Genomic DNA, 27,633 nt, shown 5'->3' with positions numbered 1-27,633 from the left:
AAAAAAGAATCCTCCTTTTTATTTTATAATAGAACATTAAATAAATCTTTATATAAAGTATAATGTACAATTATTTATTATATTAATAACAAATAAATATGTATGCAAAGCATATAATTTATAATATTAATATTATCCATTTTTTTACAAAAACGTTCTTATTAGAATATATCATCGTCGTCGTCGTCATCATCATCATCATTTCCATCATCTTCGTCATTATCCTCATTTTCATCATCATAATCGTCTTCATCATCATTATCGTCGTCCGGAAAAACTTCTACTTGACCCAAACCGCCTCCGTCTTCTGGTTTTAAAAGAGCTAGTCCATTTTCACCGAATCTAAGGCAGTCTAAACTCACCTAATCAACAAATAGATGCACATTAGACATATTATTTTACATGTAATTAAATATTTATTTGATGTATCATATTTGATATATCATATTTTTCATATAAAATTGTACAATTTATACGTTAAGCAATTTATACAAAAATTTTTCGCATTACTATTTATTTACAGAAGTGCGTGTGTAAATATTCAACAACATTCTTTATAATAACAAATCCTTGAATCTGACCTTGAACACTGTCGTATCCTCGAATTTTCCTTCCATGTTGACACACAGATGAATATTTCTACCTTGGAAGTATATATTATAAAATTTGACGCACGCTCTCATGAACGGTATCCTTGGAAAAGGAACGCATATCGGTCTAGGATTTTTCCCTGAAAATATATAACAAAAAATAAGAGAAAAAAATATTATCTACACAAAAATCGCCTCTCCTTTTCTTTCATCTATTCAATTTTATATTAAATTAAAATTCAAATTTGTATTAAAAGAAATAAAAATTTAAGTATAAAAATAACAGTAAGAGAAAAATATATATGTAAAATATAAATAAAAAATAAGAATTTAAGTATAAAATAAATATAAAAATGTAAATATTAAAAAAATTAAAAAGTGATAAATGCAAGGCCAACTTATCGAGCTGAATATTCGAGTTGTTCAATCAAATAACATTTATTTCATGTATAAATTATAAAGCTACAATCATTGAATATTAAAACTAACGCAAAAATACAGTCATTCTAAAATAAACGATTTAACCGCACGCGGTCTTCTTCAGTATATTATTAAAATATAAAATCATAAAAAAATTCATATAATGTCGAAAATTAATTTTAGTTCTTCAGAATCAAGAGTTTATGAGCAGTTGACGCGTGTTTCAATCCATCATGTGTAGGAAAAATGTTGAACCAATGTTCGCCTCAATATGATCTTTGATTTTATTCAGATCTCGAAAAGTTTCGTCGTTAATAAGCGAGAAATTAAAACATTCCGTAGGCGCTGCGATTAATAAAAAATTAACGATTAACGTATGTCGAAATTACAATATATATCCCCAACAATTAGCGATATGCTTACCTAACATCGTCCTTCTTGACAATTTTAACCATGTCTTAAAAAAGTTATTGAAGATGACACACAACAAAACCAACAATTTATAAAAAGACAGCTCATTATAAACTCTACTTGATCGGAGAGTGTGCGTTTATATATGATCTAATACCTATGTTTAAACCGTTAATATCCTATTTGTCTTATTATTATTTATTGTTCGCTAATTTATCCAAAATATCAAAATACGACTCGCTAAGTAACTCAGTATCTTTGTTTAAATTTAGCCCATTTTTTTGTTCTTTAATATGTAGCATCTCAGAAATGAGTCTTTTATAATAATTATTTTCGTTGTCCAGAATCTTTACATTATCCCAATTAAATGTATAGTGTTCATTTCTTATGTGTTCAGAAATTACTGAATATTTCGTTGAGTCCAACCTGATATTATTTTTATGTTCTTTTAGTCTCGTCTGTAATTGCCTCTTCGTTTGGCCTACATAAGATGCATTACAATTATTGCAACTGATCTTATAAACCACATTCGAATTGCATGGATGTTTAGTTTTATCTTTCTGTGCTTTAATAATATTATCAAGTTTGTTGAGACATCTATATTTTACAATACACTCTGTATTTTTTACCGAGGAAACAATTAAAAAAATTAATTTATTTAAAAAAACATTTTAAAAATATGCCTATTTTTCAATTCCAATAAAAAACATTTTGCACTTCCAAGATTTCAACTATTTTGTATTTTCTATTTCAAATAGGTTTGAACACATATTTTGTCCATCTCTGGATTTATCACTTTAATGCTATATACTCACCAGAAACAGTCCTCGTATAAAGGACTCTATCGTTCATCAAGATGTGCGCGGTGAAGCTAAACTCGTCGGGATCGTACGTGATGTTGACGCAGGCCTTCTGCTTCCATCTGTCGTACAAAATCCGCGAACAACATCCGCAAACACCACCTTGACATTCGCAAGGTCTGGTTGTAGTGACCGTTTCGTTTCCCGATTCTGTCAAATTCGAGGCCTGTCTCAGCAGCATCATCTTCAACTGTTGCATATTCTCCTGCGTTTCCGAAAATTCCTCGATCTCGAGTCCTCCATCGGCGATTTCTCCCTCCGTCGTACAGTTCCCATGAATAACTTCTAAAGATGTTAGAGCGATGATGAATAGTAACCAGCGAGCGATCCGCTTCATCCTGTCTCGTCCTTGATCTTGCCTCTTGATGTTTAATCGAGGCAAGATGACATCTGTTCGAGATGTGCTCTTTCTCGGACGATTGAAACCTGACTGGCCGGTTAACGAACGTTCGTTCGCTGACCCCGATTTACGGTGAAATTTAGGTTTGGTCGTTTCATCTGCATTTTGTGTCATCAGTTAGAACTCGTTATAGCAAGATGCAATAAGATTCTTAGAAAATTGTCAAGAGTATTGCAAATATCTTCGATTAGTGCTAAATATAACGAAGATGAAGGATGTAGAATATTATCTAAAGTCACAAATAAACAAATTTATTAATTTGATTCATTGCTATTATGATGGCAAAGTTTTCGAAGACATTGTCTATCATTAATATAAGAGTGTGTCTTAATGAGATATGAAGTAATAGTTGCATGTATATATTTATAATAACATATTAATTGTAATAAATATAAATTTATTTATATATAGAACATATTATAATAATAACATCATATAGTATATAATTATGCAATTGTACAAGTATCATAGCTTCAATTGGCCGATATTATCTTCCTGTTCGGGTGTCAAACTCGAATTCTGATTGCTTGGTAGCTCGGTGGGATCCGACTCAAAGTTCACCTCGTCATATACTTCCGGTCCTGCCATTTCCGCCGGTTTCACCGCTTGAAGCTCAATGTCAGTATCTTCGGGCTTCATCCAAAAGACCCCGTCCGCGCCAATTTTCACGCAATCGAAATGCAAGATTAGGATCGGCCACCTCACCACAAGAGTCTCGAAATCAATACACGCGTGCAGATTTCTTCCAGACGTGTAGATGTCGAAGAAGCGCACGCAGAAGGATATGAAGGGAAGATAGAAAGGCAAGCACAGTGGTGGCGGATTTTTAGCTAGAGATAATATAACAAATGCATAAAAATTGTAATATTTAAAAATAATTAGTAATATTTAAAAATAATTAGTTTAAAACAAATACACTTTTGAGAGTCCACTCATCACAAATTTTGTGAAAATCTAATATAAAATTAATCTACTTTTTACCTTCTCCCTCTCGTCTCCATGAGAGATATTTCTTAAACTTTAGAAAATAAAAAATTAAAGTGTGTGACTCTCTCTAATTTTATTTATTTTATATGAAAATAATTAATTTAATCACTCACCAGATATAGCACCCGTGCTAAGAAGTACCTGCTCGTTTATTATAAATTTGAGTTTGATGGCAAACTCTTCAGGGATATAAGTGAAGTTGGTACAAGCGTGACGATCAAAATTAAAGGTGGTTATATTGATGCCAGTACAACAACTGCACGTGACGTTCTCGCAGTTGCATTTTACGCCATGGAAAGCAACCCCAGGCAAAGGGTCGCGACCATTTTCCAATTTGCCCTTTAATCCCAATTGTGTGTTCGGGTCATAGTACACCATGTCATATTTGGATACATCTGAAAGAAAATTGATGTTCTTTGTTGGATGCGCATTTTGTTTCAATATAATTTGTAAATTTATAACTTTAGTAGTCTAACAATTTTTCTCGTTGAATCTTAAGATTATTTTATTAATTGCAAGGATTGCTTCATTCTTCTCACCGATATTGTGGTTCCCAGTAACGTCCCGAACTATTAGGATTAGGAAGGACACGCAAACCCATTTGACTAACATTATTGGATGACAACCTTCACATAAACAACCTTCACGCTTCGATGCCAACAGCAGACTGGGAATTGGATACGTTGGACCAAGAAGCTCAGAGGTGTCAAGTTCTTTAATTATGCATCAACTTTCCCTAGAAGGTAAGATCGGTACACTTGCAAATCGTTGCGACATAAATCAAATGGACAAAAAAATCCCTTTTCCTCATAAATATTTTATTTCAATCGATCAAGAAAACAATCCGCTACATAATTTTATTTCAAAAACTGAGATAAGATAATTAAATGTTTAACTGAATCTGAATATGGCTATATAAAAATAAAAGTTAAACAGACAATTAGGGATTCATTACGCTGTCCCAAAAACGAGTTTATTATGAGATTTAAAAATAATATTGCAATAATTAATCAATTAATTTACTATATTTTGCCGGTATTTATTTCTACTTATTAGTATAAAAATAGATATATTAATATTGCGTTAATGAGTCAAATTATTTCAGATTAATACTCCATTTAATCATTCCTTAATAATAATTTATGTTTATAAAAAGTTGATAAAAACTGAATACGGAAACAAAAGAATAGAAGACGCATAAATAAACGTAAGTTATATTTTTATTTAATTTGTTTAATTACAGTATCAATAAATAACTTAAATACATAAATCATAAATATTTCTTTGCTCTAAATAAATAACAAACTTAAACTAATCGAGCAAATTATTATGGCTGAGGTCACAAACAAATGTCTCTGTCTTATTATGTGTAAACTCTTTCAGATTTTCGTATTAAAATTTTCTCAATAGTTTATACTCTAAAGAATCTCACACAATACCTATTTGAGCTTTCTTGAAAGAAAGCTCTTCCATCTTTGCTCTGTCGAATCTTGCATCAGTCTCCTCATACAATTTAATAAATACAAAATTAACTATACGTAAAGAGATAATTGTGACAGCGAAGTAAGCCGTTCTTATTTTTCGACAATAAAGTTAATTTATATTACAAAATTATGATTTTTTATATAATATTAATAATAATAATAATAGAAAATAATAATTAGAATATTATTGTCATCTTATTTTTTTGCATTATTTGTATTTACAATTAGTACAAAACTTGGAGAAACGTAGAGACTTTTATAATTTTATTGTTAAAAAATAAGTGACGCTATCACAATTATGTATATTAATTCACCAAAATTTTGACGAACATTCCGCTGATCTGACAAAACGCTTCAAGTTTTGTCGGAACGGCGAATCCATATCAGATAAGAAGGACAAGCTTTCTCCGAATTATCCTACTGACTGGATCTCTGTACACTTGGAAGCCTTGCAAGTTTGCTTTGACGAGTTTTATTAGAATGCTTTCTGCCCAAAAAGTCCAATTCAGCATCGTAATCCTCATTATCATGTTTATCGACATTTGTCGCATTCCCCTTGTCCTTCCTACTCTTGCCGGCATCCATAAGAGCAGTCAATACGGCCTCTTCCTCTTCGTCATCGTCATCGTCATCGTCCAATTCGGAGAGATCCTCAGCCTTCTCATCATCTTCATCATCATCAATATCATACTCTTCGTGCTTCTCGTCATCTAATTTATCATCATTGTCTTCATCCTCGTCTTCATCATTCTTGTCCTCGTCATCGTCGTCAAGTGTTTCGTCATCATCTTCGTCGACATCCTCATCGTCATCATCGTCCAAAATATCATCGACGTCATCGTCTTCATCGTCCTTGATGGGTTTTTTCACAGGTTTTTCAGGATCATGAATTGCATTGATATTAGTAAACGTCACGCTGGGTTTCTTGTCGCCAACGACTCCCTTCTTCACTTTGTTGGTGATCGCCTTGTTAGGCTTCGCGAGATACGTAACTTTGTTGGAGGCCTCCGTGACAACCAGTTCCTGATTTTCGTCTGTATTATTCTCAGGCGTTACTCTCAGTCGATCCCGTGCTTTCCTCGTCTACGACTTTACCGGGTTCCTGAGTACTGTCTTCGTGTTCTTCTTCGTTATTTTCCGATTCAATATTGGACAATTCCGGATCCTCTAGCGACGTCGAGGTTGTAGGTCGCGTTATAATCGGTATAGTGAATTCCAACAACGGCGCCGCAGTGGTAACTTTGGGTCTTTTCGTGGCGGTATCGTCGTCGCCGGTGAAGATATCTAGTAAAGCGCTAAAACCCAAGATGTCGTCGTCGTCATCGTCGTCATCTGACTCTTGCGGCTCGTTCGTTCCCGAAGCATCCGGGACAGAATTGAAGGAAGGCCTTTCTTCGTCTTCTTCTTCATCGTCGTCATCGGAGCCAAAGCCGAAGAAATCGTCATCATCGTCCTCCTCGACGGATTCCGCCTCAACTATCCGGAAGTGGCTCGGCTGGTCGAAGCTTCAAACCGTCTGGACCAAATCTAAAATCACGATATATATTTATAATAATGTTTTTGCGAATATAGTTTGCATATTAAATTTTTATTTTTTTTGAACGTGATTTTTCTTCTCTTTAAAATTAAAATAAAATAAAAATTAAATCTGTGACAACAATCGCTAGTACCTGAAGCAACTGACGCGAAGACTGGCTTCCAGTTCGGTAGTTGACTGTAATTCCAGACCGAGGCAAGCTTTGAAGTGATTCTTCGCGTCGCGTTGGATGGAATAAATTCTGCCGCAGAATTTAGTGAAACCACCCGGTAAGGGAACACATACAGGTTTCGGACTCTTCCCTGAAATTCATAATATTTTCTCGATATATCTTAAATTAATTTTTATTATTTAAATAATTATAATGCATCTATTTATACAATATATAGATTATTATACATAAAAAATAAAGTAAACCATTTTTTATTCGAAAATGTGCTACCAAAAGTACCTTAAATATATGATTTAAATGTTACGCGATATTCAAAATAACATATCTAATATAAGTAAATTAAAACCATTAAAATAAAAAGACATATTCGATATCGATATTTTCGAAATTGTTCACATAATTAATTTCACTTCAGATTGATAATTATTTTATAAAATATGTAATGTTAAATTTTTAAACAGCAAAACACACAATTGAGTTTTTTTCTAATTTGTAGTAACATTCCATCAATAATTTATTATATTATGCAAACAAAATTATTTTGAATTATTTTATATTATTTTACTGCAAATAATTATTTAACGTTTTATATAAAAGAATGTTCTTAATATTATTAACATTACGTAATATAAAATCATAAAGAAATGCTTTTAGATTATAAACCATTTAAATCTAATCTATAATAAGTAATTCCTGGCAAAATATATATATATATATATATATATATATATATATATATATTGATTTTGACGAAATAATCGACAAAAATGGTGGGGAAAGAACTGTTAATCATTACCGTTACTGAACGTACCGTTAACGATCGTGCTGGTTAATATGTTGTCGCCAAAACTCAACTGGACTGCCAAATTGTCACCTTTTAGATATTGTAGCGAAGCGCAACCTACGAATTTCAAATGCAGAAAGAAAAATTTCTTTATTATGAAAAAGAATAGTAGCATAATATATATTTTATTATAAAAAAGAAATTTAAAAAGAATTATTTATCGTAATATATACAAGGTGTTTACGAAATTGGACAAACTTCTAAGGTATATTTTCTCAAGTCAAAAGAAATAAAGAAAAATGTTTATATACTCATAGTAAACAATGAGTGGTTACAAAGTTATAGTAAAACAAAGTTTATGTTAATGTTATTATTATAAATAATGATAAACAAGCAGAAATAACTCATAAGAAATGCTCAAAATGGCTGTAATTTGATTGAAAACTAGCTAGATTTTTATATGGATAGATTTTATAGATACTACATCAACGTATTATTAATGCTTGTGACATTATAATAATCCGGAAACCTTTAAAATAGTTCAACAATTCTTGTCAAACAATGGCTGGTCTTAACATAAACTTTGCTTTACTATAATTTCCACTTATTTTTGACTATGCATATATGTCAACTTTTTTCTTTACTTTGATTTGAGGAATGCGTCTCAAAAGTTTGTCGAAATATTTCGTAAATATCTCACATATAAAATAATATGATGGAACAAACTCGATCATTCAGGTCCACGTTTCCGCTACACACTCATTTTTCATGCAATATAATATTTTACTATCTTGCGCGATAATTACCTGGTCCTTTCAGCTGCACAACCGGTATGCGAAAGTCCCGACAGCAGTTGCAAATGTTCTCATTACAAGTGCAATATCGGTTCACGCTATCGGTCGCCTGTTTCAACGACATCGTTGACAGACCCATGTCGCCGCTCTTATTCGTGCTATTGGCGGCACGAGCTATTCGATGTGTCATCTCATCGCGATCTGAGAATATTGTAATAATATTACAAAAAAAGAAATTTTTATTAATTTTTTTCTTTATAATATTGCAATTAACATTAAAAAATTATTTTTTTTATGTAAGATATAATTGAATTTTTTTAAAAATAAAGTATAATTGTATTGTTCGTGTTATCTAAACAAATTTTTATATCTACCTTTTTTCAAATTTTTATTAAAATTATTGTTTTTATACGTTATTTTTATTTTAATTGTGTTTTTACTTTATTGCTTATTTTTTTATATTCTCCATATCTTTATCTTATTTATTCTCAAACTTATTCTTTTTTTTAAATCATTAAAAAATTTTATTATACTTAAAATTATCCTTACCGATTACTCGACCATAAGCCGCGAATGCCACCAGCAAGAGGATCAGCAACAGCTCGAAAATCGTCGACAGTCGCATCCTGTCGCCCGTTCTAGAAACAATGGCAAAAACATGCAACGCAATCATGCTATATTACATTTTGAAAAGCGTTTCGCGTGTGACGGCATGTTCCAATCTTTTGAAAGATTCCGATTAAAAAAAATAGAAATTGTGAAAAATACAAGAATTATACGCGCGTGTTGGCGCAAACATCAGAAACCGATACAAGTCAGTTCTGAATCATCACCAGAAATATCATTTTGCGATTGATTTGCCAATACACGTGATTTATCTTATCGCAAAAAATAGTTTAATAAAATCAACTAATCAATAATAGGCCAACTTAACGAGTTAGATTGTTTAGGATGTTAAATAATTTTTGATTAAAAACCATATATTGCATAATGTTAGACTAATAAATCACGTATACGTTCAACTGTACGACAGTCTTTTTCAATACAAAGGATTTTATGAAACATGTTCTTAAGATAAACTTGAAGTTAAATCGAAGGACAGATTCTATATCTGAAATTTATAATATAATTGACCTATAGCAGATTTATCTATTTTACTTAAAACACAGTAATGAGTATATGATTATTGTAAACATATGTTAAATTAATAATACACTGATAGTTCGAATTTATCATTAGTAAGCGCATAAACCGACAATCAGATATCCTTTAGATGTCAAATTTAGAAAACGCCTAGTTTTGTGGTCCAAAATTCAAAGGTGTGTTGATTAATATGATGTGTGTCGAGTCGATAAAATTTTTTAACAATATTCTGTTTAATAAATATAACTCTGTAGCGCAACAATAATTTAATCAATCTTAATAACTACAAATTTTATTACGTATTAAGTAATAATAAAAATTATACGATTTACAATTATAAATAATTAGTAAGAAATGTTTTATAAATATTAATTAATAAGAAAAATAAAATATATACACATAATCAGAAAACGAGATATCTCTTTCAAAAAACTGCTTAATCGATTAACAAAATTTCAATCTATTTAAGTCTTTTTTGAAAAATATAATATTAGTGAAAAATCTAACTTGAATACACATGTTTTAGATTCAAATTTTCCGCGAAAACTTGTTTCATCGACTGAGCGACTTTTGAGATCATCACTCCTCAATTTTACGCAACGCGTGTTTAACTTGTCACGCAAAGCGCACATTAAAAAAGTTCATTGAACGCGTATCCCTTTTCTCTTTCTCTCTTTTCTCTCATCTTCCGATAATTATCTCATAGTTATCGTCAGCGAACAATAGAGACACTCGTTCCGCTCGTCAATCGTCGAGATAGACCGAATAATTTTGAATCTTTCTGCTCTTTGACGTTAAGATTTTTATTTTTAATTTTTTTCTCAAATAACAAAATAAATTATTTCAGAAGAAAAAAAAAATTTTCTTCCGGCCTCGAACGCGAGTTCCTCTCTACGTCCGCGACCGGTTGACCTAAATCCCGGTCACGGTCAAAGACGCATATACATACGTCAGAGAGGCGCTACTCGAGACTCGATGGCGGACTTCGGTGGTACTCTATCGAGGAAACGTGAACCTTTACACGCGCGGGAGAAACACATTCGTGTCACCGTTATAGAACACGTTACATATGTGGCCAAGAAGACTGAAGATATGGAATCGGGGCTACGCTTCCTAAAGTCGATCGATCGATTCCGCTCGAAATCTTGCCCAGAGAAACGAAGACTCACAAAGAAAAGTGTTAGTGCTAGATCCAATTTGGTTCTTACTTCTAGAACTTTGCGTGTCAATTTGACTCTTGTCAGATTCTACTAGTACAACGGATAGTAGATTATTAATATTTGTAAATGGTTAAAATATAACTTCTTGAAATATGAAGCAAAATTATTATCAATTTTGTATAATAAGTGGAGGAAATCTACCCAGAGAAATATATAAGCAATTCCATTTTCCACACATATAAACTCAATCCTAGTGACTTGATGAGGAACATCTTAACTCTACCAACACTTGAAAAGAGATTAAGAGTGCCGTATTTGAATAGAGTGCTCAGAGTTTCCGGGTCTGCTAGACAAGATTTTATCGCAATTTCGTTTTTTTGCAGTTTTTTAATCCTCGAAAGGATAGATTTTATTATATACGTGACTCTCTACCTACCTGTCGAGATCGTCGAGAAGAAGAAATCCAAGGAGGCGGCGTGCTCGTGCTCTCCCGTGCACCCTGCGGCTCTTTTTCCCTGACTCTTCGTCTTACGGAGGCCAATGTCCAACTGAAGATGCCGCCCAACTCCCCCCAAGGTCTCTTTAAAAGTCGGTCAGGTCGACCACCACCTGGCCTGCTCGCAGGCCGCTGCCTTAGGATTATTAAACATTCTAATGCGCTGCTCTAGGTAAATCAGAGATACCGCGGGCAAGACTCTTGCACCAATCGTCGTTCGCTTCCGATTTTTCGGTCGCGCCTCGTCGATGGACGACGAGGGACGTCGTTTCAACGATGAAAGCGGCTTTCCATCTCTCTTCAAACCGGTACCTCAAAGATTCCATGATGCTTGCGGATGAATGAAGATGTTCCCGAATGATTCAACTTCCTACGAAAATATCCGCGTGATAATCGCGAGTGGGGAGGAAAGAAAGAAGGGAGAGGGAGGGGAGTGTCACAGTAGCCAGACTTCCGGATTCCGACAGAAAAAAGCGACAGGTCGTGACAACTTTTGCGGTACACTTATTTAAATAAACTCGTTTAATATGGTTCGTTGTGTTAAAAATAATAAATAATACATGGGATATCTCACGAATGTGTGAAAAATATTTATTAAAGCATTTTTTAAGGTCCTCTACAACGAAAGTCCAGAGGAAATTAATATTAATATATCTCTCGATCTTTTAAAGTTCTGTAAGTTATATTTTTTAGATTAAAATATGACGTCGAATGACGTAATTAGACGTCAAAATGACATACGCTTTCTACCTGGATATATGTCACGATTCTCAATCAGTATTGGATCTTATTATATGTACTATAAATAGATGTTAATTATTTTATTCATTATTTGTACAGCCTGTAGAATGAGAAACCTAACCTAATTTTAAATCGCCTCGATAACTTGCAATGCATCGACAATCAACGCAAGTGACACCCATTCTTTATTCGCAGAGTACGTGCAGATTGCTTTGACATCTATATTATCATACAGGCAGATTACGTGGAATTGTTAATTATTAAAATTTTTAAATTATTTGAATCTTTTGCAGATTTGTTATATAACTGAATTTATTAGGATAATTTATAGTTGAGTATAAAAGTAAAGAATAAGCCATAACTCATTGAGGAATCGTTTTTTTCTTTTTGTGTTGTATTTTTAACGTGCGGATATATGTGTACTAAATTCTTTTTATTTGATTATAAATAACGGAATAAGTAAATTATAAAAAGATAAAATAAAATAAAACATAAAACAATAAAAAAAAATATAAAGAAAACAACACACAATCTGATTATAAGAAAAAATTGAAAATAAACGTATCGAGTATTATGGATCGTCAGTCGAATTATAAGCTCAATTCTCCAACGTAGTTTTCAATTTTTACCCAAGATACAATCAATTGGCGACGCAGCCATAAACTCATGCGAGACGCGACGAGTTCGCGACACAAATTCTAACCGAAGGCCTACTTTCGTGCACGTTCAGTCCTCTCCGCGGGAGTTTTGTCTCGTCCGGGAGAAGAAAGAGGAACGACACGAGTGCAGCGCAAAATTAATGCTGGCTCTTGTTCATCGTTCGTTCGTTCATTCGTTCGTTTGCCCCTCGTGGAATTCTCGAAGCGATCCACGTGAATCGTGTTTCGGCGGTTAAGGAGGGACCTTTCTCCGGTTAGTGGGTCGAAGAAAGTAGTGGTTCACCTTGGTTAATATTTGTTCACTTGACGCCCAGCCAGGTCATCGATAGCGATGGCGTCTACCGCTATCATCATTAGAACTCTTAAATGTCTATAATTGACATATTTGGAAATGATAGCGTTTTTCATATTAAAAATCGCGCTAAAATCAACAGAATAAATTTCATCACTATTCTAAATGACGATTCGATTTTCGGAGTTTCCCAAGGTGTCGACGAATGACATAAACGACCCACAAATATGTAGGTCATCCCGATCGCGTGCGGGAGACAAACGAGTTTTTACGTAATACCTCATGGAATAATCATCATCAATGGGATGCTGCGCGCCTCCAATTTCCGCGTCCTGCTATTGCATCGATGATGAAGAAAACAAAAAGAAAGAAAGAATCGGACAGTTCCGACGTGCAGTCGCGCTTGTCGGCGCGATTAGATTTACATGGCGATTATAAGGCGGAGTAATCGCGTGTTCGTGACACTGACGTCTCGTGATGTGTGCAATTATAATATCTAACCAATAATCGTTTCCTGATGCGATGATTGACGACAGAGTAAATACCCGATTGCTTCGGGAGAAGATCGCTTCCTTTTGAATATATAATTATATAAGAATTAATCGCTTAGGGGAAATCGCGATCTTTTTCTTTGCTGCTTTTTTTGAGGTCGCAAAAGATATTTTATTAATCTTCAATTTCATCCCCTGATTTTATTAAACATAGACAGTATACGTCTCTTTTCATTTGTTCATTGAAAAATTGTATTCTCATTTTTTTAAATACTTTATTCTACAATAGGCGTTTAAAAAATTTTTTTTATATTAAAAAGGAAATCCTGTAAAAATTAATATCAGATATTCCTAATTTAAAAAAATGTAGACAAAATGGGATTTATTTTACAGCACACAGACGAAGAAAGACCATTTAAACAAACATAGATACATATAACATAGATCGAGAGTAAAGCACAAGAGCTGGGTCCTAAACGATTAAATTAGATTATGTTACACATCTATTTAATCGTTAATATAGTTCTCTTAAGTCGTTCATTTTTTTAGAAACACTTAATAACTTTGTCTAATAATTTAAAATCAATCATTGACAAATAAATGATTCGCATAAAAAAAAAAACAAAAAAAAAAAAAAAAACATACGACCGTTTGTTAAACAATAAATATATTCTTCATTTTAGAAAATGTTTTAAAAACATTTAAAAATATATATCTATTAAAAGGAATGTTATACAATCCTTTTATTTCGAGAATACAATTTTTCCAACATACGTCTTTGATACAAAAATGCCTTCACGTGCCTATAGTAATTGAAAAAAGTGTGTTTTTATACTATTATAACAAATCGAAATCTATTATCCTTTCTTTTAAGGAAGAAATATCTTTTTGCTCGACCCATTTTAATAGTCAGCACACTTTGCTCCATTTTTTATCTTGGAGTCTCGTCTACGTGTTTGTCAAAGAAAGAAAGAAGGCGCAAGTGTAATCAATGGGCCGTAATCTTCAGTGATTTTACAGCAAATCAATAGACGGTCGATCGTGATTCTTTTTCAAACGGTGAAAGCCGAGAAAAGAGAGAGACAGTTCTCGCGTAGGAAAGAAAAAGGCAAAATCTTTCCGGCAGCGTGTTATTAAATTAGAAAACGTTCACGAGGAGCTTTTGTTGAGCGTGTTGGAAAGTACTCCCTTGCATTTTGCACGGAAATTTTGCGCAGTAACGCGTATAGAAACATTAGAGAGGAGCAAGAAGCCGGTAATGTCGATAATTAAACTCGAAAGTAGAACATTTAGCAATCTTACAAAAATTCCTCGCCGAACTTGACACGGTTATTTACAGGAACTGAAAATATTTTTCCCAATCTTCTTCCGATCTTGATCCTATCGCGGATAGAAGATTTGTGACAACATTTTAATGAACGCATATACGCCTTCTTCTTCACGGTGAAGAATTACGCGCGCGAGAGCGTAAAGATGTCCCGATGATGACAATCCTTGAGGAGGAAATTTCCAGAGAACAGAGGAAATTCCTCATTTCTACTTCTCTCTCCGCTTTCGACGAAATTTCGAAACCAAAAATTACAGATCTATTTAAGATCGTCAAAGCCTTCCGGCAATCTTGTTAAAAACCATCAAGATTACCGTCCTCCAAAAAGGAACTAGGGATAATGAGATCCTCCAAGAGTGGCCAGGTGTCCCCTCATTCGAAGCCCTAAGAGCGCGGCGCCATTGGCCGAGTCCCCAGTCGTGCTGGTACCAAGCTGACGAGAGAGGAAGGAGGTCACCCGGTCACCCAGATGAGGTTCCTTGCTCCCTCGTCGCGTCGCGTCGCGTCGACGATGCCCAGTTCCCCAGGGTGCCCCACTGTCTCGGCGTACCCGACCAATCCTGTCCTCTGTTTTCATGCCGACCGCCGAACCTGTCGGCGATCCGACACCCGCGGTACCGGTACCCCGAGTCCAGATTTAAGCTTCTTCTTTGCCGGGCAGGATCTCCGAAGATTCCTCTCGTCCGCAGTCGCGCGTGTCAGTGAATCCGTCCGGCTTACGCGCGAGATCATCCTGAGATCATCCGAGATCTTATTGGGATCGTTCACCGTCGAACGCCCCGTTTTGATCTTCCGAACGTAATTTTGGAGAAGACGCGTCATGGCTGTGAGAGCTACGATCTTGGTGCTGATGATCACGCTGGCGGTCGTCGCGTCCGCCGGATTGCTCGGTGAGCTTGGATCTGATGTTGGAACGCGCTGTGAATGAAATTCGATTGAATTTATATTATGCTGGTGATGCGAAAATTCAAATTCGCGCGGAAACGGATGACTCTAACAGCACATATATTTCGAAGACGTTCAGAGAACATCCTTAAGATGTTCGAATGTACTCTGGATATCCTCTGAATATTTTTCGAACATACTTGTATTGTGCTATTAGGGGACAGTCGCGCGTCGGAGACTTCAACGCTCGGAAGACGGGTGCACGGGGCATGTTTACTTTATTCTCTCATCGGGACGATTGCCATCGTTTTGGGAATCAATCATCTGATAAGCACAACAATTTATTACTCTTTATTACCATGGGAAATAAAATGTTTAATTTATTTACATGTCGTAAGTTTGTTATTAAAGATAAATCGTATTTTATATTTTGCTGTTTTGTTAGAGAATAAGCTCATAAGAAACTACTACTTTTCACTTAGTATTTACAATCTCTAATAACCTTAAATATATTGTCATCTATTCATCTTTAAGTAAACAAAAAATTGCCTTTCATATAAATCCATTTGAATAAAAGATTTAAATTAAGAAATAAATCTTTTAATTTTACTTTCACCTGATACAATCAACTTTAAGCTTTTCTTTTGTCTTTATATCTTATCTTTAAAACAACTGTTCTTAAAATTCATCAGTATTCATTCATCAGTATCTCGGTCCGGCGAGAAAGTCTGCCAAGGAAATCCACACATTGACACATTTAAAACCCAACATGTAGTTAAATCTAACATGTAGTATCTATTGTGGGCTATAAATGCTTTAAGTGTCGCCTGATTCGTCATCATGTCCGAGAAAAAGAGAGATTCCAAAGCAAACTTTTACGACGCAGTGAAACGTGCGTAGAAATTCGGCTTCCATTTGACTTTCGATCGACGGCGACTTTCGTTTCGTTCCGATTTCTCTGCATCGAGTTTCTCTGCTCACGCGAGAGTTTCTTATCTCTAGCACCACATGCACATCGCCACGTGTGTCTTCTGTCTTCTGCCCTCAGAGACCCTGCTCTCGTGGGATCTGCCGGAGGTCGAGGCGAGATCTACCACGTCACAATCCAAGTGCCTCTGTCAGACTTCCGGTTGTCTCTGCTGTGTCGACCTGAATCTGACAGCCGCGATCGATATAGGTGGCCCGGTTTGCATCAATCTCAGGCAGAAGGAGCAGAATGTGTCCTTGAACCTGTCTTATCGCGATAATCCCGTTCACAATGCGACGATAAGGATCGGCAAGTAGTCACAAAAAAATGTTATAATAATAATTAACAATTATAATAAGATAAAGAGTCTCATTTGCATTGAATGTCAAAATAAATCTAACTTTATTATTCAAATGCAATATTAACATAAATTAGATATGATTATTAACACAAATGAAACCTGTTGACTCTCTATAACTTTCGAATATAAATTAACAATTATATAATTTACAATTTGTAAACATTTTATTATAAAAAAGATTTGTAATATTTGAAGTCACAATATTTACATGTACAATATAATTTTACATATGGAAGTCCGTAAAACAGTCTGCATTTGAAGTTAAATAGAGATGAACATTACTTTTGGACATTTTATTTTAAAAAACATTTTTACATTCTGGTACCTTATTTGTGAAGAAAAATATCTTTTTATGGAACAGGATTTTTTATAGAACACAATTTTCTTATAGGAATTTTTCCTAGGAAAATTTCTCTTTGTTTTTTAATGTAGAGTTCTCTTCCTCTAATCAATCAATAGATCAGTATTATCATCAACAATATTTATTGAGCAAATAATATTAGTTCTTATTTGTCCGAGTCTAACAAAAAAATATCCGAGTTACAGCCAGAAATATTCTTTTGTTTCAAATTTTTTGCTCAAAGTTTTAGTTTTTATATTTTAGACCTATAATATTATAGAACAAATAAGAAAACAAACACAAATATTATCAAAAATATTCGATATATTCTATAGTTTGATGTAACATAGAAGCTATTATGCAAAAATAACAACAAAATTATTAAGTACATAAAAATAAAAAAAAAGTAATTATTTAGAAATCTTTATAATTATTATATAATCCTTTCTTGTTTATATATATTAAACTAATGAAAAAAAGAATCAATAATATTTGTACGAAATAAGCACTTTATGATTTTGAAATAAATTTGAACAATATGCATTCTAGTGTGAGAAACAGAAAATTACTATAAACAAAGTCCTTGATAACAATAGGGTGTTACGTCATCTTATGACGAAAAAAATTAAGATTTAAGATTTTAAAAATACAGATATATATGTAAATTCAAAGTTATATGGGGTTACAGAGGATTAGAATTGAAATAAAATTGAAAATAGAAAATCATATATAAACGTATGTTATTATACATAATTATTAATCTTCTTCTGTCTTTATATTTGGCACTTTCACACATCTAGCTAAAAATTGAGTTCGCAACCTTCAATGTCCGCATTTTTGCAGCGAATGCGGCCAATAAACCGACGTGCATGAACCTCCTGTTAGACGTGGCGCAAATCTGCGCGAGATTCACGTCGGTGAAGCAATCCGAAATCGGTGGCTACGATGGTTGCGTAGCAATCGAGCCGGTTTTATTGGACAGGGCATTAGCCACTTATCACATGGGATGCTTCAACTTCCATCAGGGTGTCCGGCAGGTGGAAATGCCCGCGTAAGTAGTATCTCTATGATATTCTCCGTCCGGAAGCTTATGTTATACTATCATAAAACGTACAATTAAGATAATCCATCCTGTTTTACGGTAAAACGATAATTTTTATACAGCCTTTTTTTCTATTGGTTAAGTAGAATAACAAATTATTTTCCATGATTAATGTACATATAGAAACAAAGCTAAAACCTATCGATTTTATGTTAAGAACAAAGAAATTTTAATTGTTAATTAAAAATTTTTTTTGTTTTAATTTTTAATTAAAAAATATTTTTTATTTTTAACATAAAATCAGTAGGTTTGCGCTTTATTTCTATATGCACTTTAATCACGGAAAAGCATTTATTATTCTATTTAATCCATAAAAAAGTGCGCAAATATGATATTTTATTGATGAAGCACATTTTTGCGCACTCTTTTTTTATTGATTAAATATAATAATAAATTCTTTTCCATGATATTAATGTACTTATAGAAACAAAGCCGGAACCTATTAATTTGATCTTAAAAACAAAAAAATTTTTTATGCTAAAACAAAAAAATTAAAATTAAAATTTTTGTAAAACTCCATATTCATCTCGACTAAGAGCCAAACGCGAAAATTAAAAATTTTTGTGTTTAACATAAAATCGATAGATTCGCGCTTTATTTTTATATGTACTTTAATCGTGGAAAAGCATTTATTATTCTATTAAACCAATAAAAAGGAAAGAGTGAGCAAAAATGTTTTATCGATAAAACAGGACGATGTTTAGGATCCCCTTAATCTCAGCAAAATTTCGTCTTCTTTTTAACAAATCCTACGTAGCATCACGGAGACGACGGAACCCGTCGCCGACACGACGGACGACGAAGACGACAGCTTGAACACGGACGAGTTGATCGCCGCGGTGTCCGCCAGCGCTGAACAGGGTATCGCAATGTTCACCCAATGGCTGGGTCTCAATCTCAATCCAAAGCTGAATCTGACAAGCAAGGAACCTGGGCCGCAACCTCAATATCCGGATCATCAGCAGCGAACCCTCGATTCCTCGAGATCGGCCCGTAATATGGCGGACGACCAAATTAGCGAAAAGAGCGACGAGCAGTTCAAGCAGCTGCTGAGCGCCCAGGACAACATTCTGAAGGGCTCGGCGACCATCGGCCAGTCCAACGGCATGGAGACCACCTTCGTCTACTCAAAGCCGACCGATTTGATGCTCGAGAGAAACGCGACCGAGGAGACCAAGAGGAAACTCGAAGCGGAAGTCGCCGCGCCGCAGCATCGGGTTGTGGTACCCAAGGACTCGAGGAGAGGAGGACGGGCGTACAACATTCATCAACACGTCAATGAGATCTGACGACTCGACGACACCTTTAGAGCTTTAGGATGCCGCACGTAGACTACTTGTACGTATGCACGCGTAGCTGGGCTGATGGAGGAAAGAGGATCGCTTCGTTCGGCTGTTGCTGGTCGAAGAGTCTACAATTGGTTACCGGTAATTAAATCTGCACGATTGCACGATCGTGATAATATATATATTGTCAATCCATGCAAAGATAGATAGAATTCTGGGAATCTACGCAATAATTGAACTGATAAAAGCGGAAATATAAATATCTTGAAAGTAGAGCAATTAATATCGTTATCGTGATCGATAAAAGCAAAGAAATAAAATTTTTTTCATTATCAGACCATACGATAAGAAACCAATAAAGAATTATTATTGATTGTTTCTTGAAGACTTCCAGCTACTTATGTATATAATACCTGAGAAAATAATTCACAAGCTTTATATTATAAAATGCTTCTACAGTTCTCTTTTACTTTGATAAGAGAATCCTTTTGGCGCCTATTTTAGAGCAAAATTTTAGACAAAAATATTTTAAAAAATAAGTGGAAAGTGCGATTTCCCTTATTGTTCGCGATATTATTCCATTCTGTGGTATACTGAACAATAACGGTTAATGTTTCTCTACTTAATTATCAGTTAATACATCGACGAGTGTTACTGGGATTCATCGCAGATGGATTTTGATTTCGTGAAAGCTGTATTTACTCGCCCAGCCCCGTTAGTATGATCTCTCGTGTTGGTGATCACGTGTTTGCTCCCGATTTCACTTGAAAATCGTTGCTGTTCTCGGGACGATACTAATCTTCTCGCGATAATTGCTCATAAATTCTTGATTACACGTACGTTCGATCCGCTATACGGTTTTAGCGAAAAAAAAACAGCTAATCAGAATCGCGTTAACTCGCGATTCGTTTATCTTCAAAATAGAAAAGAGGAATTAAAATCACGCACGACGACACACGTGGAATTTCGATAAATAGATGTCGTTCAATAAACATAAGCAACCAGCGTTTTTCATTCTGTGTATATTTATTTAATTTTTTTGCGCGCATATACCAAGCATAAAAAATGCAAGACACAAACGAGATACAGAGGTTTCACTAAAAAAAAAAAAAAAAAAAAATTAATTACATGCCAACGCAATCGTTGCATCATTATTTAATCTTCCGTTATTTCGCGCGCGGCGAATTATCGCTACTAATTTCTCCGAATTAATACCACAAATTAAAATATACAGAACGAGATAAGAAGCTAATGTGATTCCTCTACTTGCTACGAAATTGCATGTACTTTTCATGCGCAAATTCTTTCTCAACGCGATGCTAGAGTAAAATTATATACTTGTGCACATTATTTATGTAGCTTAAAAGTTGAATAAAAGTTGTTTGACGAGGGATTTCTTTCTTTATTTAATCCTTTTTTTGCATAATTATTTTTAACGCCATCTGCAAATAAGAACCAACTATGTTTAAATTTTTAATTATAAAATTTATATTAATAATTATATTTATATATTTTACATCAATATTTTGTAATAATTTGCAATAAAAAATTGTATTTTATTTTATTTGTTATTTTTTAAAATTAATTAATTTGTTTTATTTCGATTTATGTAGAAATAATGAATAGAGACTATAGAGAAGAAAAATGTAGTAACAAATTATTAATGTTTTAGTTAATAATTTTAATTATATTTTTTTTTCCTGCAATAAATTTAAAATATTGTGTTATTTAATATTTGAATTTAATTCCTACATTTATTCATTATTTAGTAAAGTTTTTCCTCGATTATATGAACATGAACAATTAATATCTCTTGTTATTTATTACGCTTACTAAGATACTTACCAATTAAATAAATAAATGAGGAAAATTTTTAAAAAAATATTTTTCCAAGAATTGATTTTTTAAAAGTAATTTTATTAGAAAGAATTAATATATTAATTATTAAAATTTATTTTTCTAAATATCCATACAATCAAAAAAGCTAAATTGTAAAAAATAAATTTATTCTACATTATTTTTCAAAATTTCTGTAAATAATATTTGAATTATACAATTTTGTAAAATTTACGTATGACTTAAATTTAATACGACGACGATCGTACGATCTAAAAAGGGTCAATTACAAAGGACGACATTAATTAATTAATTGTAAGAAGTTTGGAAGACGAAGAATAGCTGCGTTGTGTTGTCTTGGAATTATATACACATGAGCGAATTATACCTTTCAGTTAGCGAATTATATCTCTTATATCTAACAATAAAATTAGACGAAATTTTTCGTGTAAAAATTTTTACCAAATTTTGTTTATATTTGAATCAGTAAGTATATGTCAATCAGATAAAATTTTTTAAATATATTTATAAGAAAAAAACATATTAAAACAATGTGAATTGGACAATATTTATTATCTCATTCACATGTAAAAAAATAATACAATAATAAAATATAATAATACTATAAATATAATTTAAAAAAGTTTTTTAAATCAATAAAATTGTTACAAAATTTTCCGTGCAAAACAAAATCCAACGAGTTACTGGATTACTCACTTAAGATAAGAAAGATATTTTATGTATAATTTTATGTGTAAATTTAAAAAATTATATAATTTAAAAAATTTTATTCTATTTAATTTTTGTTAATTTTTGATTATTCAATATCATTAAAGTAAAAATCAACCAACAATCTATCATAAATTAATTATTCATGGTTCCATATTTTTTACGTGAAACAATATCAAAAATATTAAAAGTACAAAATGAATAGATTAGATCAGATTACAGCTAAATTATTCGTAAGAGGTGTAACTTTTTCAAAATAATTATCAAATATAATGAGAAAATAAAATTAAGATAATAAAATCTTTTCTTCATTAAATGTATAATAAGCTAATTTCTAAATTTGTCTGAATTATCTTTTTATCATACATTCTTATAAATATTTCGCGAAAACATTTTATTTAATTGATATTGAAAAGTAGGATATTATCGTGTGTGTGTGTGTGTGTGTGTGTGTCGTCTTTAAAATAAAACAATTATACAAACTATTTTAAGTGGAATGTCGAATGTCTGACAAACATTAATCATATTTCGAAAAATTTAAACTAAATTTTCTTTTTTTATATTAAGTATTTACTTATTAAAATTCTTATACTTATTAATATAAATGGAAGAGATACTTCCGGAATTAATTGTTTTCATTTATTTTGCAGAGCATACATTATATTCGCAATGTAGCAATGTGTCATTTGGATTAGCGGCAATCCTAAATACTAATCATTATATTTTATTAATCGATTATACAATTCGTTACATCTTGAAAAATCGATATAAGAAATATATATGTATATCACCGTATATATATATATATATATATATATATATATATATATATACTATATATTATATATATGTGTGTATAATTACTTTATGTTTTTTTCGTCGTCGCAATTATAAAAAAACTTCAAAAAAATATTACAGATCGACTAGATGCTAATAATTATGTTGCTTCTATTTAAAGTAAACGCGTATTTCGATGAAAATATATATATATATATATATATATATATATATGTATGTATGTATATGTATAATATATGTATATAATATAAAGATATGCGCTTTTCTTTATATATGCGTTTTTCGTCTTTGTAATAAAAATATTTTTGGGCTTCATCTTTGGGCGATCTTCGTTAGTCTACGGCTAATAAAAATTAATTCTGTTTCTTAACTCTGCGATAACATTCGGACTTTGGGTATCCTGAGAATTGTATGCCTAATTGCAAAAGCAATTTATGAAAAAAAAATGTAGATACAATAATAATATTAAAAAGTGATAAATTTCTCAAATATTTGCATTTGTGTAATAGTAGTTAAAAATGATATATTACGATTGAATAAGGAAAAGTCCACTCATTATTATACTTTAAAAAAATAAAAAATTTATATAAAAATTCGACTGCCCCTTTTTATCATTTTTTTAAACATCAGTCAGGTCAGGCCATTGAAGATAATCCTTGTCATAAAATTGATATTTCGATCAATTCCGTTCATTTCGTTGATTTTTGCACACATGTCAATAACAAATGTCTCATTTTGCTCGTCATTAATAATTACATAAAAATCGCAGATATTTTTTTTACCTTACAAAAATAAATCGTCTATCACACTAATTGGAGGACTTCGTTGCATAGTATATTCGATAATGGTCCGTATAATATTCCGTAAAAATTTATTCGTTTGATTCATCGATTTTCTATTCGTATGTATATTTGTATGAAAAACCGTGAGAAAAGTCGAAAGCTTGATTTTTCGTTACATCAAAGTACCTCTAAATAATTTTAAATAGTATTAGACGATGAATTATGAGTTAAATATTAATGTTTGATATATATATTTAAAATAGCCGAATAGATATCGACCACGTTGTACACGATAAAATGTTTTGATTCGACAACATCCGCGTCACCGTTTGATTATATCAGATTAGACACATTACTTATTATTGATAAGTCGCTTTTTTAATGATTTATCAGTTTGGTCATTTATTGTATATCGATGAAATAAAGCGGAAATCTCTTGATAATGCCTTGATTCGCGATCATAAAAACGGTATCGTTGTCCTAGCAGACTTCTTGTCTTAAATATATACAGCGAATCTCTTGATAAGTTCATTGAAACTTACCACGGACACAAATATATGAGCAGATAATTTTATATCTTCTCACCTTTAAAATCTTAATCCCGAAGATGTGAGACAAATATAGTGGAAGCAGCATTTTTCCGAGCAGAGGAAAAACACCCGGACCCTATCATGATTCGATCCTAAAGACCTTCCTCTTTATAGGCAACCACTTAAGCCATCCCATACTCCATCGAATCTCAGTCTCTACTCGCTTACATATTCTGTTTTTTCCAGCTGCGCTTTTTCAGAAAACTCTAATTAAATACAAAAAAAACAAGAAATAAAATTATAATCTAAGATGTGGAAATTTGACCCTTAAATTTGCCTCACAAAACAGAAAGTTGAGAAAGCGGAAGTGATTCATAAATAATCTACCTCGATTTATCGGGTATTATTGCTAGCAATAATTATCGATATTGCTATGTTATGAATAGTTAGAAAAGGTTTTAGAAAAACATTCGGTATATAAAAAAAATCGTTCATCATCGGAACTTTTTACGTCATAATTCACTTGACGGGTTGTCTCGGAGCAGGAGGATTAACCGGAGCCAGAGTTAAGGATTCTCTCTTCTTCTTATTCACGCGACGTCCTACATGCAGAACAACGTCCCCAGCCTTTACTGACTTGAATTCAGCGATGGCCTCAGCGTGTGTCATGCCATGAAGAGGTTTCGAATTTATCGATAAAATTTCGTCCCCTGTAAACAGTAAATTTTGCAAAATATTATCTGTATCGTATTTAAATAAAGGGTTTCATAACATTTTACTAAAATTCAGTTTGGATAAATAATATTTCAAATATATAAATTAAATTTCAAATATAATTGAAAAAAAAGAAAAAAATATTTTTCTTTATTGTTAAAAAGTCATCTGTCTAAAAAATGTTCTCATTTTGATTTTGGAAACTAAGATATTAAATATAAGTCTTTACCTTCCTTGACAGCGCCTAGATCGGCGGCTTGGCCGTTAGGGAAAACGGTTTTCACGTAAATTCCCATATTTCCGCGAGGACTATCGGTACCACCGACGATACTGAAGCCGAGTCCCTTGTGCCCGGGACCCTTGAGAAATCTAGCAGTCAATATCGTGAAGGAAGCGCCACCCTTACTGGGTCTCGGCAAGGTACAAAAGCGCGACTCTTCGCCTTCGGCGGCCTCGTCGATGTCTTCGAGTTCCGAGTCCGTGTTCAAGCCTTCATCCGCATCTTGAGTACCCTAAAAAAATTGTACGTCGTGTTTAATCAAAGTAAAAATTTTGGAAAAAAATTTAGACAAATGTCTAGTAAACATTTGTGTTCGAAGCAAAATTATATATTTTAATATGTCAATTTTTTATACATTTTCTAACTTTCTTTCTACACTGAAAAAAATTATATTCTCGAAGTAAAAAGATTGTATATATTATAAAATATATCTCTTAACATAGATTGTTAAGTGAATTCTTTTTCTAGCACATTCTATAAATTCTTTAAATATTTTTTGTTAACAAGCGGTCGATTTTTCTATATAATCCGTATATTTTTTTATATAATCCATATTATATCGTTATATTGTCGCAACAATAGTTTTAAATATAGTATGATGTTTTTTAAATCGGCCAACAGAGCCAAAGTACGAAAAATTAATTATTCGGAACTGTATCTCTTGGTTTGAGATCAGTAAGTTCCATATATAAATTAATCTTGAAACTTACATATGGAGAAATAGACGCGAAAAATATAGGTCCGAAAAGTCGCTGAAGCGGGAATCGAACCCGCGTCTTTCACTTTCCGGGCGATTGCTCTTACCAACTAAGCTATTCAGACCCTTTCGATCCTATATTTTTCATTTGCCTTTTAGTAGATGTTAGTAAATAACGCCGTGATTAGGCCAAGACGTGAATAAAATCAGAAAGAAATATTTTTATCGGCTCTCAATATTATGAATATATATAGTATGTGTTTTTTAAATCGGCCAACAAAGCCAAAACACGAAAAATTAATTATTCGGAACTGTATCTCTTGGTTTGAGATCACTAATTTAAAAAAAAATCTCATATTTATATTCATAATATTGAGAGAATTAGAATAAAACAAGTATATTTCGTTTCATTCTAACTTACTGTATTAGTGTGCACTGGTTCAGGAGTGTAGTAATAAAGAATAAACCCAATATATTCGCGCAGAATATGAGTTATACTCTTCGGGTTTGTTCTTTATTGCTGCACTGGTGAATTAATGTACACTGGTGCAATAAGTTAGAGTAAAACAAACTATACTTGTGTCATTTTAATTTATTGAACCAGTTTACCAGTAATAAAGAACAAACCCTTCATACCAGAGCCAAGTAATATAAAAAATATGAATATAAATATAATGTTTTTTAAATCGTTTTTTATATATATATATTTTATAAATTAAACTTCGGCTCGTATACAATTAAAATATGTGATATAATAAAAGGCCAACTTAACGAGCTTATATGCTATTAATTGAAAAATTTTTATTTATTAATTTACGTCATACTATACAAAAGTTACGATAAACGTTTCGACTGTACGACAGTCTTTCTCAATATCCTAATAATATGTTAAAAAATTAATTTAGTCATTTCGACATCATAAATAAATACAACAATTATAAGATTATATGACGAACGCAGTACAAAATTCATGATTGTTGGCATGAGTTAGAGCGTCAGATGCTGTTATAATAACGACACTGTGAACAAATTAATATATCCGCTCAACTATTACAATACATTTAGATTTTTAATAAATAGTATTAACTTACTTTTTTGTCAACGAACATAACACCTTTGTTAAAAAATTATTTCTTTCTACTTAACATAATCACAATGTGTACTTTTTTAAAAAACAAATCGATATCTGTATCTTACAATGTCGGCGCGCTGTATATATACCCAATTTTTAAGATGACGTAGACAATTTTTTTAGAATATCATAATAAGAACCGTCAAGACGCTCGGTGTCCTTTTTTAGGTTGATACTGTTGTTTTCTTCTTTAATATATATCATTTCTGATATCAACCTTTTATAATAATTCTTTTCATAATCTAGGATTTTTGTGTCGTTCCAATTGAAATTGTGTGTAAATTTTACAATATGATCAGAAACCACCGAGTGCCTTGCTGAATCTAATCTAATATTATTTTTATGTTCATTTACTCTTGTACCTAATTGTCTTTTCGTCTGTCCTACATATGTAGCATCACAATTATTACACGAAATCTTATATATGACCCCCGAATTATTTTGGA

The 27,633-nt window shown here is 32.5% G+C and overlaps 5 protein-coding genes across 5 annotated transcripts in view; 1 reads left to right on the top strand and 4 right to left on the bottom strand.

The window, feature by feature from the left end:
• Window positions 1-144: 144 nt before the first annotated feature.
• Window positions 145-2,689, bottom strand: LOC114937171 (uncharacterized). The gene is made up of 3 exons (XM_029310596.2): window positions 2,237-2,689; window positions 582-730; window positions 145-362 (listed from the first exon to the last, which is right to left on the bottom strand). The coding sequence occupies exons 1-3, from the start codon at window positions 2,616-2,618 to the stop codon at window positions 162-164; spliced, it is 732 nt and encodes a 243-aa protein (XP_029166429.2). The 5' UTR covers window positions 2,619-2,689; the 3' UTR covers window positions 145-161.
• Window positions 2,690-3,144: 455 nt separating this feature from the next.
• Window positions 3,145-4,317, bottom strand: LOC114937177 (uncharacterized). Its single transcript, XM_029310602.2, has 3 exons — window positions 4,208-4,317; window positions 3,782-4,063; window positions 3,145-3,511 (listed from the first exon to the last, which is right to left on the bottom strand). Exons 1-3 carry the CDS (start codon window positions 4,278-4,280, stop codon window positions 3,147-3,149), a joined length of 720 nt encoding a protein of 239 aa, XP_029166435.2. The 5' UTR covers window positions 4,281-4,317; the 3' UTR covers window positions 3,145-3,146.
• Window positions 4,318-4,870: 553 nt separating this feature from the next.
• Window positions 4,871-11,275, bottom strand: LOC114937176 (uncharacterized). The gene is given in 8 exon segments (XM_029310601.2): window positions 4,871-6,199; window positions 6,201-6,629; window positions 6,631-6,679; window positions 6,823-6,991; window positions 7,673-7,762; window positions 8,452-8,640; window positions 8,989-9,077; window positions 11,179-11,275. Coding segments are annotated over 7 exon segments (1,632 nt in total). The 5' UTR covers window positions 9,065-9,077; window positions 11,179-11,275; the 3' UTR covers window positions 4,871-5,569.
• Window positions 11,276-15,298: 4,023 nt separating this feature from the next.
• LOC114937170 (uncharacterized) lies at window positions 15,299-21,082 on the top strand. Its single transcript, XM_029310595.2, has 4 exons — window positions 15,299-15,638; window positions 16,682-16,909; window positions 18,145-18,352; window positions 19,161-21,082. The coding sequence occupies exons 1-4, from the start codon at window positions 15,569-15,571 to the stop codon at window positions 19,690-19,692; spliced, it is 1,038 nt and encodes a 345-aa protein (XP_029166428.2). The 5' UTR covers window positions 15,299-15,568; the 3' UTR covers window positions 19,693-21,082.
• Window positions 21,083-23,906: 2,824 nt separating this feature from the next.
• Window positions 23,907-27,633, bottom strand: part of LOC114937169 (uncharacterized) — a 48,202-nt gene continuing 44,475 nt past the window's right edge. The window contains 2 exon segments of the mRNA XM_085488391.1: window positions 23,907-25,074; window positions 25,308-25,590. Of these exon segments, the coding sequence (XP_085344517.1) occupies window positions 24,884-25,074; window positions 25,308-25,590 (474 nt within the window). The 3' untranslated portion in view covers window positions 23,907-24,883.

This window comes from Nylanderia fulva, unplaced genomic scaffold (genome assembly GCF_048542155.1).
Source record: "Nylanderia fulva isolate GAGA-0341 unplaced genomic scaffold, ASM4854215v1 Scaffold69, whole genome shotgun sequence".
NCBI lineage: Eukaryota > Metazoa > Arthropoda > Insecta > Hymenoptera > Formicidae > Nylanderia > Nylanderia fulva.
This window is presented reverse-complemented; position numbering and strand designations above follow the sequence as displayed.